This window comes from Alligator sinensis, unplaced genomic scaffold, assembly GCF_000455745.1.
Source record: "Alligator sinensis unplaced genomic scaffold, ASM45574v1 scaffold198_1, whole genome shotgun sequence".
Classification (NCBI taxonomy): Eukaryota; Metazoa; Chordata; order Crocodylia; family Alligatoridae; genus Alligator; species Alligator sinensis.
This window is the reverse complement of record NW_005841906.1, coordinates 2,134,383-2,148,549: the sequence shown is the minus strand read 5'-3', so window position 1 is coordinate 2,148,549 and position 14,167 is coordinate 2,134,383. Positions and strand designations below refer to the sequence as shown.

The following is a 14,167-nucleotide window of genomic DNA, read 5'->3' as shown; positions in this document are numbered from 1 at the left end:
GCCCTCTGACAAAAGCATGATCATCCCCAAACCAAACCATCCTAGACAAGCGTCTGTCCAACCTGCTCTTGCATATTTCCAGATATGGAGATTTCACAGCTTCTCTGGGTAGACTGTTCCAATGCTTGACCACCCTCATAGTTGGAAAGTTCCTCCTAAACTCTAACCTAAATTTCTTCTGCTGCAGCTTGAAGCCATTGCTCCTGGTCCTGTCCTCTATGACCACAGAAAAGCCCATCTCTATCTTCTCTAAAATTGTCCTGCAGGTATTTGAAGACTGTTATCATATAACCTCCCTCTCCCCCCACCTTCTCTTCTCCAAACTAAATAATGCTCTTTCAGCCTTTTCTCATAAGCCATGTTTTCCTGGCCTCTAATTCTTGTTTTGGTCCTCCACTGGACTCTTCCCAGTCGCATCTAGTTGAAGTATGGTGCCCAAAACTGTAATCCAGGTAAGGCCTCACACCAGTGCTGAACAGAGCAAAAGAATTACTTCTCTTGATTTGCAAGGGACATTCCCATTAATGCACCCAGCACATGTAGGGATGAACAGAGAAAATTGTTGAATTCTTGCACTGGGTGCCCAGCTGCTATTAAGGATAGACTCTAGCAATCAAACAGCAAGAAAGGGCAAGCTGGTTTGCACCATCACAAAGCAGTCTGTTAAGGAAGATACAAGTGACAGTGAAAGTGAAGCTAAGTCCATTTATTCGCCTTCTAATAAGAGCTTTGTTATTCCACGTGCTTCAAGCATTCAAAAACTCCTATTGCAAGGATGCCTTGGTATTAAGAGGTTTTTACTGATGAGAGAAAATGAACTTGACCATACATATGCCAGCAATACATAATTTCACAGAGCTGCAAATTCTTATGATGTTTTCTAGAACTTGCATCCACTTTACAGAGTTCCAAGCTGGAATCATCTTGCCAGAAGTATTCTGCCTGCTGACATGAAAGACGTGAAAGGATGTGGTGCTCTCATTCAGCCTCCTGAGGTGGGTCACGTGTGATACATGGAGCAATACTCATGATGATGGTATTCATCACCAAATTCATAGTAACAATTCCAAAACTAGTATTTACTCATTTCAATATACAGTTAAGCATAGCACAGACAGTGTCAACAAGTTTAAATGCCATCAATAGGGACCTACCTAAATCGCAGTTTCTGTGAAACTGAAATCCAGGCTTGCTTGCAAAATAATAAAAAAAACAACTTAGTAATTTATTTATTTATTTTTCATTGAGTCTTCCCCTCCCAGGCAGGCCTCACATCTTGTCTAGGAGAGGAAGGTGTTGGCTGGGGGGGGAGCATAAAGGGGGGAGCCACCATCTTGTCCTCGCTCTTTCCCCCCAGGGCCAATCCACCAATCAGTGCTGAGGGGCAGAGCTGGACGAAGAGCAACCAGCAGTCAAGACAGCGGCCACCTCATCATCCCTCCTGGGACAAAGCCACAAAAATGGCTTTGTCTCACCACGAGTTAAGTAGGTCCCTAGTCATCAATAAACTGGGTCCACAAAAGATTTTAATTGCAACTGAAAGCACAGCTCATTTGAAAACTGTGCTTGGCTTTGTTGATTAATATTCACACTTTCTGTGCTAAGGATGGCCTACCCAAAGAGTGCAGCTCTTCCTAGGCATGGCTGAAAATCTGACAGCTTTCTTATTGCGTGTCAAAAGTGACGAGAACTGCACGTATCAGCAACCATATTTCAGCATTATTTAGTACAGCATTCAGTTGTTGTACTCAGTGGGCATCTTCTATTAAATCTCACCAGAAGGATCTTCAAATCTGCAAAAAGGCATTTCAATCAGCAACCATACTAATATTTGTGAGCGTTTATCTTTTGGATGCAAAACGCAACATTGATTTCACTGGTTATACCTGTAGTTTAGTCCACTCAAAATATACAGAATGAGAGTTCTACATTGCCTGATCCCAAGAGCAAACACCATAACATTAAAAAAAGAAATGAAAAAACTCCCACCTAAGCTGCTGGTAAGAATACTGAACCAAGTTTACTTACAAATGCTCAAGAGAAAATAAAAATAAATAGACAAAAATCATGCAATAGAAAAATTAAGTGATCATTATTCTGCCTACCTGCTTGATACACAGTTAGAGCCAATACCTTTTTGATGCTGACTTTGATTCAGCTTGTGACCCTATAGTAGTAGCAGCAAATTTCAAAGGATATAAAAAACAAACCCATTATAGCAGAAGTAATACATCTAAAAGCAAGAACTTTCCCATCCAGTCATAACCAGGGATCTTAATTTTCTCTGATAATAAAAGACACCCCAATTTTTTGGTTAGAAAAAGTAACCCAAAATCCATATGTTTCCGTAATTAAAATGAAACGCCACATATATGTTAGTGGTGTAATATTCTAAAATTATAAAAGCCTTAGTCTGTCTGTCCATAACGCTTTATTTGCACTCTGACTGGCTGTCTTGGCAGCCAATCAGAGTGCTCTAGACGGATAGAACAGACAGTGGAGCACCACCATGACAGTGGGGACTTAGCTTGCCTCACCCCCTCCCCACTCCGTGGCCGGGGGGCCCCCCCCCGGGCGGGGGGGGGTGGGGGGGGGGGGGGGGAAGGCCTGCGGAGCCTGCCCCCCACCTTGCCCCTTGGAGGCAGAGGGGGACGGCAGGGACCAGAGCCCTGTCAAAACACAGGGGATGGAGCCGGGGGGGGTGAGGCTGCTCCCTGGAGCCAGGGGCTAAAGCACCCCCCTCTCACCCCCAACAAGAGCTGGCATGGAGGCAGAAGGAAGAGGAGGGGCTGGTTACTGGTAGCCGCGGCTGCCACCCCATGCCCACGCTGCTCCATCGGGCCTGCGCCTGCTGCTGGGCCTGTGGCTTGCATGTGCGGGGTGGTGGTGGCACGGGCACGATGGCAGCCGCAGGGGGCAGCAGGCCTGGACCCAAAGCTGAGGGGAGTTGGGGGGAGAGGAACAGGCCCCGGCCGAAAGTGGCAGGCAGGGGGCGTGGACACGGGCCCAGCTCCAGAGCAGGGGAGGGTGCGTGTGTGTGGGGGGGGAAGAACAGCTGAAACAGCGGGGTACCGGAGGAGGAGCGGCCCTGGCCACATAACAGCAGGGGCAAGGGTGGGGGGGAGTGGACCCGGTCCCAAAGCAGGGGCAAGACTGCTGTGGTGGGGTGGAACGAGGGGGAGCAGCCCTGAACGAAAGCTGCTGGGGGGTACAGAGTTGGGCCTGAAGTGGGCGGGGCTGGACTAGCACGGGAAGAGGGGAGAGCAGGGTCACAGGGCCCAATGCTGGGCTCTGTCCCCACCACCCTGACCCCCAATCATTTTTGACAGGCAATTTGCTAGTGTATATATAAAAAGTGGTATTTCATTTTGATCACAGAAAAATGTGGATTTTGGGTTACTTTTTTTAATCTAAAAATTGGGGATTTTTAATTTTTTTTTTTAAATAAAGAGAAAACCAGAATCCCTGGTCATAACAGTGGGCTGCAGTCCCAGTTAGATGAATCAAGAAGAGTTAGCTGCTCATCATGTTAGAAGAGGTTGTATTCTTGCATACTAAGAACGGAGGCAAAATTTCTATTAACACTGTCATATATTGCCTCATTTGTGGAATCATATTGGTTGTTTTGGTTCAAATATGGTTTTAAAAAACCCCAGATCAAACAATTCTACTGCTAGGAAGCTGGTGCCCATATATCACAATTTAAAGGTTAGAAAATAAACTAAAAAACTGGTAGGTGACAAGTTGGCTCAATATTCATATCAAAAGGAAGGAGGAGATGCTGATGAATTTGATGGCAATGATGTAAACAGAGCACATTGGCTTAAACCTCTTCTCTACTGTCCTACAAATAACCAACAATTTTAGTTAACAAATCAAGTGACAAATGGAAGTTACTTGGTTGCTCTGTCTAGATATATAAATAGCATGCAGATGGGTACACACTTTGAGTGCTTTTAGAAATTTTGCTAAGGCTTCCAGAGTTCACATTTTATAAACACGGATCCCATTTTCGTCTTTTAGGGCTTCAACCCTGAAGTACAGGATTGGGATAATGCATGTATCTTTGCACCTTTGAGAGCTAGGCACAAATACATCATGCATCATAGGAGGAGAGAGATGATTATTTTTATTCTATATCATTGGGTTCATGCCATAAAATTAACTGAATGCAGGAAAAGAGGCCTGGAGATTACAACTGATCCAGACACATTCGTCATAAAATAATCTGCCACATTTTTCATTAAAAAAATATTTTTTTCTGTTGCTGTATCCCTAGAACAGCTAACATTTACACAATAAGACTAAAGGTATGTTGGCATAAATGCAGCAGGATACTTGTGCAATGCCAGCTTGCACATTGCCCAGATATAACCACTGCTGCGAGTCCCTCATTTTCCTCAGCATAATATTCATTCCCTTGATAAAAACAACAACTATTTAAAGGCAGGAAGTGGATACCACAAGTGAGGATTTGGAGAGGTGGGTCTTGATGCTCCTTTTTGTCAGGGGATTTAATTTTCTTGGAAATATTGGCTGACTAGACCAAAAATAAGCCTGACAGCTCTTACTCCCACACTACTGGAGTGGTGCACAAGAACCACAGAACACAATTTTGTTTGAAAGCACTGTGTTCATTGGAGGGGGGGAAATAGGGGTACACATCCCATGATTTTCAAGCATCATTTCAATGACAAACTGAATTTAAAGAAATTAGCCAAATTCCATCCTGACATTCCATCTATGTGCTTAAAACATACTACTGGTATTCAAATGGCTGTGTTTTTAGACATCTAAATGATGGGTAAAATCCAAGCTATGCAGTCTATCAGCTAATTACCAATTACGAACACATTCCATAAACTATGGAACTTCGCATTCAGAAGACAGCTACTATAGGTGAGTGGGGGAGGGAGTGGAAACCTGTCCAAATTAATCAAAAATGTACTTTAGAGGACATTCTTTATCTACCTGCCGCTGTAACAGCGCAGCACTCTGTGTAGAGGACTTAGGAGCAAAGAAATTCCTTTGATTGGTATAAGTAACTACCCTCAAAATGTTATTTTCCAATACTGAAGTTACAGCAGACTTAATAAGATTTGCTTATAAAAGAAATGGCTAACCTTGAACCCTGCATTAGTGCCAACCCCAGAGACTGGCAAAAAAGCATGCTGTCCGCTCCCCATCAACTATAATCACTAGCCCAGTGCCTGATTTTTCCCTTATTCACATTTCATACACAAACCTTAGCAGAAACAGTGCAGATCACAATCCTTGTTGGAATAGTCAGAAAGGAATTCAAACTTTAATCTGATTGGTTTAATTTTTTTTTTAGCAGGAGGAAAAAGAATAAAGTTACAAGATTTTTTTTTTTTTAATATTTTCACAATGTTAAACTAAAACTGAGCTCTAGGCTACATGTGTAAGTAAATCTAGAACACAAAAGGGTTAAATAAGATTTTCTTTAAAGATACAAGAACTTAAGCTTTCTTTACGTTTAACAAACTTCACAGAACAGATACTGCAAAGGAACAACCCTTCCCCCCACTTTTTAATTTTTTTTAAAGTGAACATTGTCCATAACCCACATAAACTATGAGTAGTGTTCTCTCAAGAGCCACCTTGAAACCAACTATGCACCTGTAACAGGGTTAAAGAAAAGATTAAGGAAGAACAAATAGCATCTTCAGTATTAATGTGGAAAAGTCTCGCGTATAAATCAGAATGCCCATCAAATGCTATGCTAGGATTTGAGAGGAAAAGAAAGTGCCTATCCCAGCAGCAGCTGAAATTCATGGTTTTTAAACTCATGGCAAATGTAAAGAATATCCTCGCATTGTCCCTCTCACCAGGATGAGGTGGGAACATTTCCTGAAAATACAGCATGTCGCTGGAATTTCTACTGCCAATTTCATAGTTTGGGATAATAATAATAAAAAAACCTCCAAACAAACTCAGTTAGCCTTTTCCATAGCTTGCATTTTATAATGATGGGACATTTCTGATTTGCTTCAGGGTTAATTTACACTAATACAGTCAGATGCTGAGTATATATTTAAATTGTCTCCTTGTTAAATGCTTCTAGCCGGCTACCAAAATAACAGTATAATTTGGCCTGTAAGGAATCATTTACTTTTAAAACAAAGAGAATACAGGATGACTTCGGCTCTCCCCTCCCCCCACCCCACACACACCAGTTTTCGGAGTGACAATTCATTGTCACCTCTTGAATGGTTTACACCTGCCCAATATTTCAAGACAATACAAAGTCCTTCCCTATCCCAGATGTCCTACTGAATTACCTGATTGTTAATGCCTTATTAATTTGTGTTGGGAAACAAAATCCACACAGGACTAGACCAAGCCGCATCAACACAAATCCTCTGTACCTGCATAAACTTTGTCTGCAGCAGGAGACATGCTGAAATATTTTTTGCTACAAACTAACGAGATCTGTGCAGTTCAGCTCAATATGACAGACCGCAATACAGAACCATAGGTCTGAACAACAGATCCAGTGCTGTCTATTCCATGTAATGCTTTTCACATTCACTTGCTACACTTGCTTTGCAATAGATGCGGGCAGATATTTTCATGAGAGCATTCAGCTGCATAGGAACAAGGCTGACATAGCCCATTTGATTATCTTGTTAACACTCTGGAAGCGAGGAGTACGAACTCAAGTTGATAAAGGGTGCTTTCCTGGTTGTTCCCCAATACTGTTACTGAATTCCGTTTGCTACAAAATGTCCTTTTTTCCCCAATATATATGTCTAGCTACAGAAAGTCAGTCTGTAGAATCCAGCCATGGCTACTGTGCTGTGAATTAGCCTTATTTGATCAATTATCAGATACCTGCACTTAGCAAAAGGCAAACAAGAGCCAATCAGGTTTCACTGGTGTGAACGGCTGCACTGGTCAGCGTTTACCACAACCATGGAATCTGTTCACACAACCCTTAGAAATTCTGAAGATGCCATGTAGAAAATGCATACAGGTTACTGCTCTGGGATGGTGTTCGCTTTAAGTGAGATTATTTAAACGGAAAAAAAAAATCCAGGTTCTCCATAGCAAGTTAGATATAAAAGTTTTTCATAAGAATCTCTGTCCCCCTCTCTTTTTGGCTTCCTGGAAGAACCAGAAAGACATGCCCGCCCTGTCAGAATCCCTGATGCTGGTGACACGGCCTAACCTCAGAAGCCACACGGGATGAAGGCATGAGTGACCAATCAGGTCTTCTGGGCATAGCAGCTACAGTGGCTGCTCTTAGTGGAGTTTCAACCTTGTCAGGATTAATTAGAAGGGAAGAGGTGAAAGGCTGCACATTAAACACAGTTTGTCTGAAAGCTATGTGCATAGCAAACTTTTACATCAGCTTCTATTCAGCTCCTTGTTTTAACTCTGTAGCTGGAAGATTTCCAGCATAAGGCTTTGAAAGTGACTCCAGCAATAATAGAAGCCTTTGGATTATTTGTTTTGTTTAAATCCACTAGCCATGCTCGAGAAAGTATTTCTTCATGTTTTAATTTTATTCAGTGGCTAGCAGGCACCTTAATAACCAGCCAGAAATCAATTTCAACCACCATCAACCCCTAAACTACAGTACCAGGACGGTTGGCTAAAGAAAGGAAACTGATTGGCTGTAGTCTGAAACTTGCCCAGTACAAGGTGTCTGGCTGATTTTGTCCTAAATAAGGCTAACATTAGTGAACTAAGAGAACAGCATTTGGTTGCAGAGTCTTGCACTCAGGAACACCCTTCGCCAATGCGCTGGCACGATCTCCCTACTTTCCGGTCCAGTTTCACCATTTTCATAATGGCTTCCTCACGGCCACGTCCCATATGGTCAAATGTGCAGTCGTGTTGTTCGGGTAGGCGATGTAACATACAGAACACGTAACCTGCCAAGGAGAAGGAATGAACAGCGTTAAGGATGTCTGCTAATGTTGTCCTCATCCTAAAGGGCTGAAAGGCAGCTTTATATTTGGAGTTCCTGGACCTTCGAGACTCAGGGAAGCTTTGCATTCCCTTTCCCTTTCATTGCATGGTCTCAAAGCCTATGAACAATGTTAATTTTGACACTGGTCTGTAGCTTTATTGTACAAACATATTATGAGAAGTTAAGTAGGAGTTAAGGATTTGTAGGATTATTATTTATATACAGCATTTTCTATGGAACTTATGAACACTAATATTGGAGTCCAAACAATACAGTAGTAATTCACTTTTGCAACTCTCCTTGGAAGGAGGGAAGTTCCTCTTTTAAAAAGGTGATGCAGAAATTAAGGCCCACATTTTCAAAGAGAGATCTGAGTGTCCAACTTGCCATACTGAGGGTCTGATTGCCAAGGCACTAAGAACCCTCTGCTTCCTCTGGCTTCTGCTGGACTTCTGAAATACACAGCTAATAAGGTTTCAGTTTGGGGACCCAAATACAAGAGGCACTCAAAATCAGAAATTATTTTTGAAAAAAAAGGGAGTGCTTTGTTTCCCCTTTACCATGTACCTCAGGCTACGTAAAGTCTATGGCTGAGCTGGGTAAAGGACTCAGCTCTCCAGGGTCAGAACCTGGTTTTCCTCCAGGGCACCCCCTGGCTCCCTATCAAAGCTGGGAGACTTCTCCAGGTGCCAGGTCACATCATCATTCTTTCAGTGGATGAGGCAGATCATCTTCTCCCCCTCCTCTTTCCAACAGAGCTAGTGAGTACCATTCAGTCCTCTGGAGCAGTGGTTCTCAACCTTTTTTGTATCAGGACCCATTTGCAAACATTGATGGCCAGTCCCAACCCAGTGTCTCCCGCCCACAGACTCCAGCTGCCTAGTGTGTGAGGCAGTCGGTGGGTGTGTGGGATTGGGGGGAGGACCATGGAGGGCCCCAGGCAGCCCGGAGCTCTGCCAGCCTCCAAGGGAAAAGCCACAGTTTCCCCATGTGGGGAGTGCTGCCCCTTCAGCACACAGCCCTTCCTATTGTAGAAAGGGATGAACAGCCTGGGTCTTAATTTCAGATACTGGCTCTGACACTTATAACAAAAAGCAGATGGCCTCACCCCTCTGCTTTAACTTCCCCATGTGTAAAATGAGGATGACAACTACAAACACGGACACTGCGAGCAGCCTAAAACTGCTGTATAATGCTAAACAGAAATAGGACAATATGATGTGACAGAGAAGCAGCACACTACTACTGGGATGACATAATCCATTATACTGATTGAAAAGTTGCAGTGTAGTCTCACAATCCTTCCTGCAAGATGGCCCAAAGGACACTGTTCCACATCCCAAAGAACACTTTGCTACAAGTCTCCTCAAGTTCTCAGAGCATATTAAAACCAAAAACTTGTGATACTTACTAATTTAAATAAGATAAAAGTATTTGTATTTCAGACTTCTAAAACTGTTTTACAGACCACTGCTTAGAGAGGAACAAGAACCAATAGACTACCTTTACATTAAGGTAAGAAAAAAAAAAACTATACAGAAAGTGTTATGGGTATTACTGAAAAAAATTGCTTGAAGACACAATTGGTTTATCTTGGCTCCCAGTTTAAATGGCATCTGCTATAAAAACAAGACTTCACTATACTTTATGTTCTTATCTTATGTAGGACACCAATTCTGGGTGTACTAAAAACAAAGAAGATCTTTACTGGTACAGGTTATTTAAGAGGCTGGACTGAATGATTTACAGCCAACTGAGATATAAAACCTCTCTCTTTAAAGTCATCATCCTGATCTCACTTTATTCCTAATTGCTGGTATACAGCAGAAACAAGTGGGAGGAAAACCTTAATCCCCAAGAACTTTCAAGGTTAAATGGCTAAAATGAGAATGTCCTTTAATATCTGATCTGATGCCTAATGGGCCTCTTGCTAGATTTTCTCAAAGACCTGTGCAACAGGGAATTTCCCAGGGATGACTGGAGATTGCTTCCCTTTCTCCAGTCACTGATACAAGAGACTTCAGGCTGCTGCATCACAGCAGAGATGTAGTTAGCTGTTTTATGCCAACTGGGGGCATAAGAACATAGGAATTGCTAGACTGGTCCGCCCAAAGTTCCAGTCAAGTTTCCAACAGTGACAACCATTAGAGAAGGAGGAAGAATATCCTGTTACAGGAATCTGTGGATCACCTGTCCACCCGGAAGCCTCTCTGAAGGTTTTACAGCCTTTGCCATGGTCTGGGGGTTTTTTTTGGTTAGTGCTATTAAAAAATTATGGATATTCTTATTATCTATATAAATGCCCAATCCCTCTTGGCATCTTGCTAAGTTCTTGGCTTCGTCCTCCTTGTGTGATAATAGTTTAATCATGCATTTTGCATCAAGCATTTTCCTCAACTAGTTTCAGTCAAATCTCAACTTCATGAATGTCCTTCTGTTCTTGTGTTCCAAGACAGGAGAAACAGAAGCTCTCAGTCTGCTCTAGACTGGTCCTTTTATATAACTTTATTATGCTCCCTGTTATTTTCTCTTCTTTTTAAGTTAAATGAGCCCCATCTTTCATTCTCTACATGCAAACATTCTTTCTTGCCCTGATCATTCTTATTGCCTATTTCACATAATGCATAGTTAACTTGTGGAACTAGTTTCCACGAGATGCTGTAAATGCAGCTAATAAAGCTAGAAGCAGAGCAGCACATTAGGCAGACAGCAAAGGGCAGGAAGTAGGAAGCAAAGCAATAAATCAGGCAGAGAGTACAGGGGAAGAAGTAGAAAGCAGAGCAGCAGCTTGGGAAGAGAAAGGGGATTGGAGTGGCACTTGGGGAGGGTGCAGGGCTAATTTGTGACATGCCTGCCAAAAAGGTTGGTTCCCACTGCTCTAAGCATCTACTACAGCTACTGGGCTTGATGGACCATTGCTGTGGCCTAGAATGACACTTTTATTGTGTACTTCTAAACCCCTCTAATTGTGCAACCTCCTTTTTGAGACGCTGTGGTCAGCGCTGCACACAGGATTCTAAATAAAGGGATACAATTCGTATTTTCTGCACTGGTGTCCAATTTATGTGTCCTTACACAGAAATGCATTGAACTGTCTGTGCCACTGCTGCTTCTGAGTTAATGTTGTTCATTTAGAATTGAGAGGCAAGCTACTCCTGTGGATCTAGGAATGATCTAACCTTTTCCCCTTCCATCACCAATTCCTTCTTGCTAAACCTTTTGCTTTTTTAGAACTGTGAGAAATATTTAAAACCTGTATGGAAATTTTAAAAGCTGTTTCCATAGAACAGTGATTGACAGTGCCAGCAACTGAAAAATACCCCAGAATTAAGTGACATCCAACACAGGATGATTTTTTGTTAACATTCATATAAGACTAGATTGCAGACACATTAGTTTTTGCTTTTATACATGCCTATTTCAAAATTCAATGCAAAGAATACAATTCTCAAAAAGTACTCAAGTCATTTCTCAAACTGGAAGTAGGATTTCCCCCTCTATGCGACATTGGTCAGGCCGCAGGTGGAGTACTGTGTCCAGTTCTGGGCGCCGCACTTCAGGAGGGATGTGGCCAGCATTGAGAGGGTCCAGAAGAGGCTACTCACACGGTCAGGGGGCATCAGGGCAGGCCCTATGAGGAGAGGCTATGAGACCTGAACCTGTTCAGCCTCCACAAAAGAAGGCTGAGAGGGGATCTGGTGGCCGTCTATAAACTTACCAGGGGGGGCCAGCGGGGTACAGGAGAATCCCTGTTCCCCCAAGCACTACCAGGAGTAACTAGGAATAACGGCCACAAGGTGACTGAGAGGAGGTTCAGGCTGGACATCAGGAAGTGCTACTTCACAGTCATGGCAGCTAGGATCTGGAACCAACTTCCAAGGGGAGTGGTGCTCGCTCCTACCTGGGGGGTCTTCAAAAGGAGGCTGGATAATCATTTAGCCAGGGTCATTTGACTCCAACTTTCTTTCCTGCCCAGGGCAGGGCGTCGGACTTGATGATCTGCTCAGGTCCCTTCTGACCCTACAAACTATGAAACTATCCCACTACTCCAAAGTCACTTCTGACAGTGGAATGGACGCTTTTGGAAGTTTTGCCTGAAGATTTTGAATGACCTATGCATCACCCTACTAGAGCAAATTTTGTAGGAACACAGTTTTGAAGAATTTTTTTATTAATTCCCAATCATATTATTGTTGCTGTTTTCTCCCTGGTTCAGGGGCCTGGGAGATCAGAATGGGCGCTATGTAGCATGCGTGTTCCAGTCTCAGGACCAGCTTTGACAGCAGTTACATTATTAACTTGCACACACTGGGACAGAAGGCCAATACATTTACCTCTGTTCTGATCCTTAAAACCAATCCAGATTTAGAGATGAAATTCTGTCTCTTGAGAAGCAGGTGCTCCCTCTTGGTTGGAAAGCAGAGTTAGATTAATGAGCTCTTGTGGTATATTTACTGCTAAGTTCATTACTGGGAGGTATTGGATACAGGTTGTCTCTCCTAAAGGATTTTGCTTCAGAAATGCCTCTCTTAGCACACTATAACTAACCAGCAAAATAAATAACTTTTTGTTGGAGGGAAAAATTCTATCAGCTTAAGGTTAATTTAGCTAAACAGAGTTATATCCAAAACAAGGCCAAATAAAAGACTCCAGCTCCAAGTGTGGCAGATTTCAGTCTACTACAAATTCCTAATTAATTATAATAAGTGCACCGCAAATTCCTCTCTGCTTGTGCCAGGATTAAGCTAGGTACTATTCTCTATGCCTCAGTCCTCTAATGCAGCATAAGAGATGCAACTGAAGTGGAAAAACATAAAAAGTATGCACTAAATGCAGTTACTGCCTGCAACCATCATCATCAAAGTGAAGGTTTTCTGACATTAATCAAAATGCTAGGCTAAGACCACACTCAACATAATATCCATCTCTACAATTACTTAAACCTTTCCCGGGGAAACTGAACAAGCATGGAAGCATCGCTGAGAAAAAGTCTAAGGCCACCTGGAAGCAGCTGTGAAGTCTGTGCCTCCCTTTATCTTTGCTGTGGAACTAGTCTCACAAAAGGATATTTCAGATGGAAAGTCACTGAAGCAACTTTCTATAGTCAAAATGGGAGAGCACAACAGGCTTTTCTTCTTATGATGGGATGATGAAATGCTGAACAGTTCTTTAGCTCAGCTGCATGGAACACAGAATAAACTCCAGTACAAATTTCCATCAAGACAGGAAAAAAAAACCATGTATGACTCCTGACATTTAGTTTTACTCATAAAAACAGTAAGCTGGTGAAACAGCTGATGATCCTGATATGCTAGAAGCAAAATAAACCGCATGCTAACTTATGAGGGGAAAAGCCAGAATCAAATGTTGGAGGGTCCCTAATTTCCCTAAATGGCATCAATTATCAGAGAATCAGATAATCATAGGAATTAAGGGCTGGGAGAGACCTTGAAATGTTCAAAAGAAGGAGATCACATCTAATGATATCATCTAAATGCTAAAGTAGTGTGTGTGTATAAGCCAAGAGCTGAAGCACAAGAATCTGCCTATGCTGTTAGAAATAACAAGCAAACCCTAACCCTCTACTACTATATTGGAGAATTTCAGGCAGTCCTAAGGTATATAAATATCTATATGAGAATTCCTTTGATCAACTAGCATAGTATAAATGATTGAAAACATTTCTGGATGCCAGTCATTAAGTTTAGGAATCCCAAACCTGCCATGACAAGGCTCACTCTTTATGAGCACAGTTTGAAAAGATAGCAAAGAAAATTATGTTGCAGTGCAAGAGGCAAACCAAATGGTTAAACATTTATGTAGCTCATAACTTATGGGATGTCTTAGTGGTATTTAAGCTACAATGTCCCTGCCACAAAGGTTCTGGTATACATTATCAAAAAAACAACTGCTAGCTGCTCCAAATGCCCTTTAATAACTGCATGACTTCCAGCACTTCTATACTTTTGTTTTATGGGAACGGGAAACATTTGGACTTAGACCAGACTTTTTATAGCAAGTGCGGCAAATGGTTAAGTCTGTAGACCCATCACACTTAGGTGCAGTTTTATTTTAGTATTTCCAAAGCCTTCAACTGACACAATTGCTAAAATATCATCATTAGTGTAAAAGGACATAAAGTACCTGAATGTAAAGTGCTATAAAAATTGTAACTCAGTATTTTCTGGTTCATAAATTTGAAAACATTGGTCACGTTCAGATCCGGTT

General features: G+C 42.2%; 1 protein-coding gene across 1 annotated transcript in view; it reads right to left on the bottom strand.

The window, feature by feature from the left end:
- Positions 1–4,616: 4,616 nt before the first annotated feature.
- Positions 4,617–14,167, bottom strand: part of ZFAND3 (zinc finger AN1-type containing 3) — a 259,189-nt gene continuing 249,638 nt past the window's right edge. The window contains exon 7 of the mRNA XM_006018579.3: positions 4,617–7,901. Within this exon, the coding sequence (XP_006018641.2) occupies positions 7,747–7,901 (155 nt within the window). The 3' untranslated portion in view covers positions 4,617–7,746. The remainder of the gene's footprint in view (positions 7,902–14,167) is intronic.